The 6,826-nt window shown below is 36.6% G+C and overlaps 1 protein-coding gene across 1 annotated transcript; it reads left to right on the top strand.

Moving 5' to 3' along the window:
* The first annotated feature begins 5,858 nt into the window (after positions 1 to 5,858).
* Positions 5,859 to 6,573, top strand: ND-B14.7 (NADH dehydrogenase (ubiquinone) B14.7 subunit). The gene is made up of 2 exons (XM_068287898.1): positions 5,859 to 6,197; positions 6,255 to 6,573. The coding sequence occupies exons 1-2, from the start codon at positions 5,941 to 5,943 to the stop codon at positions 6,511 to 6,513; spliced, it is 516 nt and encodes a 171-aa protein (XP_068143999.1). The 5' UTR covers positions 5,859 to 5,940; the 3' UTR covers positions 6,514 to 6,573.
* Positions 6,574 to 6,826: the final 253 nt, after the last annotated feature.

The raw sequence follows: 6,826 nt of genomic DNA, 5'->3' as shown, positions 1-6,826 counted from the left end.
CTGGCACCAAAGCTGGGGATCACCAAAAATAAAACTGTATAAGAACATTCTTAATTCTCATATCTCTCAAAACTTCAAAAACAGCATAGTAGTCCCTATCCATAAACCAAATACTCCAAAAACTGCAATAAACTCATACCGCCCCATTTCACTAAACCCTTGCATGGCTAAAGTTTTGGAAAAAATTTTAGCAAACCGACTATGGTGACTTGCTTCCAATAATGAGTTAATTAATTGTAAAATAGGACCTAAAATATTAAACTACGTCAAACATTTTCTGACAAATAGATACATGAAAATTCAATTAAACAATTAATTTTCGGAAAGTAAACCGCTTTAAAATGGTATACCGGATCCCCTTAATCCGTAATTCTTATAAAAGCATAAATTAAAAAAGGCACAATGATGGTAAACATAAACCTCTTTTTACAGATATTCTAAACTGGTGTGAATACTCGGGAGCAAATAAAAGGGGGGGCGTGGAGGAATTAAGGAATAGGAATCAGTTGAAGGAGGAGAAGAAGGCCGAGTAACTGAAGCTGACGAGTAAGAAGACCATCTTTTTCTTAGCCTAACACACGCACACTTGATCCTTGATTAAAGCTTCGAAATGCTCCTCCTTTCTCAACGTCTTGCATTTGCCTGCGTTTCCATTTAAATGTTCATTTATGCTGTCGTCGGCCATGATCATCATCATCATCATCGTCATCATTTCCATCGTCAACTCCCGTTTTGTATGCATTTTGTGGGCTGCCCCCTCTGGCTGCTGCCAAGTTCTTCTTCGACTGGCAAGCAGCCAACAAGTGTCTTCAAGTAGCTTCTTCACTTTGCCAACTGCAGAGGCGCCGCCGCTAGCGTTTGCATGCTTTTCAAGTGCCTAAGCCGCAAATTATGACCAGAAATGTGTATATAGCCATTTCTATAGGCTAAAATTTGTATATATTAATAGTTTTGTAACGCAATAAATTTCAAATACATTTGGAGTTAGTTTTGTTAAGCAAATTCAATGATCTTGGAATGTATTCAAAGTGCCACCGGAACCCATGACCCAATTTGACATTGCTTTATATTTATTTCATAAGACAACTATTTATAAAATAAATGATAACTTTCGGAACATGAAAACCGGATAGAAAATATGAAAGAATTTCTAAAACAAAGCTATTACTTAAATAGACAATCCACCAAGTTCTTCATGATTTTAAGACAACCGAGTTCTGTGGTTGATGAATGTGAATAACAAACTAACAAATTCTTTTTTTGTTTAAAAACATGTTAATAATTTTTATTTTAAGTAATATTTTTGTTTGAAGAGGATTTCAATATTATTAAACAATTTTAAGTAAAAGTGACCTATTCAAGTGACGCGCAGTGTATAGGTATGTACTATTCTTTTCTGTTTCTTTTTTTTTATTTTTGTAGATCAAAGAAAAAAAAATCCACGCTTTTCGCTTCGTTTTAATTCTTTGAATAACAAAATGTAACGGGAAAACTTTCGGTGATGGGAAAATTTGTAGTTGGAAAATCGATAATTTTCGATAGCGTCCACATCTCTAAAAACTAAAATTAACACAATGTGAAGGAAAAATGGAAAAATTTTCTAAATAATAGTAATGCAAATTTCTCAAATATTTGTATGTACATACATATGTACATATGTAAACCATTCCATTCCATTCCTGTTTCAATTCCAAATAAACTACTCTAGTCTATTGATAGAAGACTTTTTCGTTTCATTAGTATCCCAATCAGTTTTCAAAGGATCTAATTATGGAGTTCGTCCTAATCCCTAATTAGAACAACAAAATAAATTTTTGTTTCGTTCCATTTTTCCTTCACATTGTGTTAATTTCAGTTTTTAGAGATGTGGACGCTATCGAAAATGATCGATTTTCCAACTACAAATTTTCCCATCACCGAAAGTTTTCCCGTTACATTTTGCCCTGTCTAAGAAGAAGTAAGTACATACATTGTTTTAAATAATTTTCGTTTTGTAAAAGATTTCGTTTTATTTTAGATATGGGAAACGCAACAAGCAGCTTGGCTAGCAATTTGCGGAGCAGATTGCTCCCAAGCAGCAGTCAGCAGGGCAACTTTAACCAAGGCGGAGGCAACTTTGGCAATGAGGGATTCCAGGGAAATATGCGTCTTTCGCAGGAACCTTCGACGGAAAATGTTAATATACAAATATCGAATGTGAATTCGAATCAAAAAGGTGGCCTTCAATTTTCGTAAAATTCGAAGCTTAAACCCATTTATAGAAAACCATAAAATATTAGGCGTCTGGCATTATATTTAGATCCAATGGGTGAAGTGGAAGTAGTAGCGCCTTCTTCTACCAAACCCCTAAAAGCTAAAAACAAATCTGACAAACTACAAAATCAACTTCAACGTAAAACTAACCAACTAATAAAGTCGTAAAATTTTTATAAATAACATACTTAGTTTTAAAGGTAATGATAATAATAATTCAATGAAATTGCAATGGTTACGTAAATAATTACGACCAACTACAAATAATGATAAAGGCAGTTACCCCAAAAATTATCTGCCTTCAAGAAACCCACATCCACTCCCAACATAATATCCCTATCCCACTTAACTTCACAATAATTCACAAAAACTCATCAAATAATTCCCATGGAGGGAGTAGCTATGCTAATCCACAAATCTCTCCAATATGGCTCGCTCAGAACAAATAATGATTTCGATGCCGTTGGAATAATCCTTCATTCTAAATATAAAATCCAAATTATAAACACATACATACATCCCACCAAATAAACAATTCAACAAACATAATTTACAAAATATGTTTGGTAGCCCGAGCATTAATACCATAATATGCGGAGACTTTAATAGCTGGCACCAAAGCTGGGGATCACCAAAAATAAAACTGTATAAGAACATTCTTAATTCTCATATCTCTCAAAACTTCAAAAACAGCATAGTAGTCCCTATCCATAAACCAAATACTCCAAAAACTGCAATAAACTCATACCGCCCCATTTCACTAAACCCTTGCATGGCTAAAGTTTTGGAAAAAATTTTAGCAAACCGACTATGGTGACTTGCTTCCAATAATGAGTTAATTAATTGTAAAATAGGACCTAAAATATTAAACTACGTCAAACATTTTCTGACAAATAGATACATGAAAATTCAATTAAACAATTAATTTTCGGAAAGTAAACCGCTTTAAAATGGTATACCGGATCCCCTTAATCCGTAATTCTTATAAAAGCATAAATTAAAAAAGGCACAATGATGGTAAACATAAACCTCTTTTTACAGATATTCTAAACTGGTGTGAATACTCGGGAGCAAATAAAAGGGGGGCGTGGAGGAATTAAGGAATAGGAATCAGTTGAAGGAGGAGAAGAAGGCCGAGTAACTGAAGCTGACGAGTAAGAAGACCATCTTTTTCTTAGCCTAACACACGCACACTTGATCCTTGATTAAAGCTTCGAAATGCTCCTCCTTTCTCAACGTCTTGCATTTGCCTGCGTTTCCATTTAAATGTTCATTTATGCTGTCGTCGGCCATGATCATCATCATCATCATCGTCATCATTTCCATCGTCAACTCCCGTTTTGTATGCATTTTGTGGGCTGCCCCCTCTGGCTGCTGCCAAGTTCTTCTTCGACTGGCAAGCAGCCAACAAGTGTCTTCAAGTAGCTTCTTCACTTTGCCAACTGCAGAGGCGCCGCCGCTAGCGTTTGCATGCTTTTCAAGTGCCTAAGCCGCAAATTATGACCAGAAATGTGTATATAGCCATTTCTATAGGCTAAAATTTGTATATATTAATAGTTTTGTAACGCAATAAATTTCAAATACATTTGGAGTTAGTTTTGTTAAGCAAATTCAATGATCTTGGAATGTATTCAAAGTGCCACCGGAACCCATGACCCAATTTGACATTGCTTTATATTTATTTCATAAGACAACTATTTATAAAATAAATGATAACTTTCGGAACATGAAAACCGGATAGAAAATATGAAAGAATTTCTAAAACAAAGCTATTACTTAAATAGACAATCCACCAAGTTCTTCATGATTTTAAGACAACCGAGTTCTGTGGTATCTATGTATGTCGGTACATACATACATACATACATACAATTTAGTGAGACTTCAAATCGAAATGTATTACCAAAATTTAGCTACACTTCGGCGACCCCCCTAAAATTTTTAACCTACGTTCTTCGTACATATGAACATATGTATATACATACATATTTATATGTTTGTGCACACTTGGCCTTGAAAACGCATGCGTACACACATCTACATATGTATGTACATACATACATATGTACATTATCGGCCGGCAAGTGTGTGCATACATTAGTACGCTTTTGTATATATTTTTTTTATTTTTCAGACATACATGTATGTATCTACATATATGTATATTCGTATATATGTATACATATGTATGAATTATTTGGTTTATTTTTTTTTTTTAGAAATTTTTTTTATTACATGCATATGTACATATGTATATGCATTTGTACATGAAGATATCTAAATCTTTCACACCAAATTCATGTTCTGTTTGTAGGGTAAATATTTGCCCATAAATCCCCTTTGGTGAGCACATGGAAAGACCCCCTAAGCTACGCCCTGCTCCAAACTACGATTAGAGAGGGCAGCCAATACGATGAAATACGTCGATCAACGTGCCTTTTAATATCGATATGCACCAACCGCCATCTTGAAAATTTTTAAATTTTCTTTTGCGAATTTCTCTAAAACTGCTCAGCAGATTTTGATTAAACTTCGCCCATATATAGACAATTTTATGCCCAATCGAATGAGATACCGTGCATTTCTTGATCCTGGCTAGGAGAGATAACGACGATTTTCAGAGAGGGCAGCCAATACGATGAAATACATCGATCAACGTGCCTTTTCATATCGATATGCACCAACCGCCATCTTGAACATTTTTAAATTTTCTTTTGCGAATTTATCAAAAACTGCTCAGCAGATTTTGATTAAGCTTCGCCCATATATAGACAATTTTATGCCCAATCGAATGAGATACCGTGCATTTCTTGATCCTGGCTAGGAGAGATAACGACGATTTTCAGAGAGGGCAGCCAATTCGATTGGGCCCTTAGAACTTGTCAGTGCTAAGTTTGCTGGTTCATTGGTTCCGACAACTGGTTCCAGTTCCGGAGCTCGCGCCAGCCTTATCAATAAATTTGCACACAAAAAGACACCCACACTTTTGGGGCTTTTTCTCAAAAACCGCTCAGTAGATGTTGATAAAACTTTTATGAGACAATCTTGAAATATCCCCCAATCGAACAAGCTACCGTGCATTGCTTGATGCTGGCTCTGGGCCGAGATATTCGAGCTCAAATATGAATGTAATTTTATTTACGATTTTTGTATGGGCAAAATCATGGGTTGCTCCACTGATAAGCGAACTGCTCAGTAGATATTAATAAAACTTTCTGGAGACATTCTTGAATATGTGACGCTCATTTTGGCGTATAGTGCATTGCTTGATGCTGACCCTGAGTGGAGCTATGCTCCAAAATGTGGGGAGCCGATTTTTCCAGTGCAAATTTTTAATACTAAGAACTTTTAAAACCCCCCAAAAACTAGTTAAATCAATTGATTTTGATTCGCTTAACAAAATAAAAGTTCATTCCATCCGAAAAAGTTAGTAAATAAAGAAAAAATGAAAAATTAAAAATTGCAAAAAAGTTAACAGAGGGTTAACAGAGGACCGTCGCTAACTCGAGTTTAACAGTGTCGCTAACTTGACGGACATCACAAATTCCATTGTGACATGTATTTAACAGAATCATTCGCGAGCACTGTACATTAACAGCATCATAATTGAGCACTGTCAATTTAACAGCATCATTTACGTAAATTTCGGCAGTTAGCTAATTGTTAATAAATTATTTTAGCCCAACTATGTCGATCTTGCGCTCGAACTACTACGACCATCCCGATGGAGAGGATGCTTTTGGCAAGATTGTGGCCACCAATAGATATGCTGTGGCTGCAGGCTTGGCGTGGTCTACAGTCGATGTGCTGACCCTATCGAAGCCACAAGGGTATCTGCCTACTCTGGGACGTTTTGCATATAACACTGGTCCCCTAATGGGCATGGCCACGGCATTTACGCTCACTACATTGGCTGCCACAAATGCCCGCGGAAAAGATGACAAGTGAGTAGCACTGATGAAGGAGGAGCAAACCGTTTTCATTGTTTATATTGCTACCAGAATCAACTACTTCTTGGGCGGCTTTGCTGCTGGCGGCGTCTTTGGAGCCTGGAAACACAATCATGTGGCTGGACTATGCGCTGGTCTCTTCCTGGGCCTTGCCGGTGTTATTAAGAAGATGTCCATTGAACAGGGTTGGGAGTTCTTCCCAGAGCCACCTACTCATCAATACGGTGGCGTGAACGTAGCCTCCAACGACTGGACAATTACTGCTGAACGTCCCAAGAACTGGACAGCCAAGGTGGAAACAGAAGCGTAAAGTCCCAAAGAAAGTGATAACAATTGTTTAGTTTAATAAAAATGTTGTTATGAGATAGAAGTGCAACAAGAATGACTGCTTCTGGCAAAGTTAAGCACTGGGAAACACCTCGCACCAACTAATTGGCGAAACCAATGTGTCAACTAAATTGTACAAAAGGAGAAACTCATGGGGGAACAAGTTCCGCTTGAGCCGCGAACTCTCTTTGAAAGAGCTTCTCCTTTGTTTTTGACAACCCATCTTAAAAACTATGAATGCGCACTTATTCATGTTTGGCGGTTTCTTTAGTTCCTCTTTTTTTTGGGTCTTTCGT

Source organism: Drosophila tropicalis, unplaced genomic scaffold (genome assembly GCF_018151085.1).
Source record: "Drosophila tropicalis isolate 14030-0801.00 unplaced genomic scaffold, ASM1815108v1 contig_573, whole genome shotgun sequence".
In the NCBI taxonomy this organism is placed as follows: domain Eukaryota; kingdom Metazoa; phylum Arthropoda; class Insecta; order Diptera; family Drosophilidae; genus Drosophila; species Drosophila tropicalis.
The sequence above is the reverse complement of the archived record's forward strand: the minus strand, read 5'-3'. Positions and strand labels throughout refer to the sequence as shown.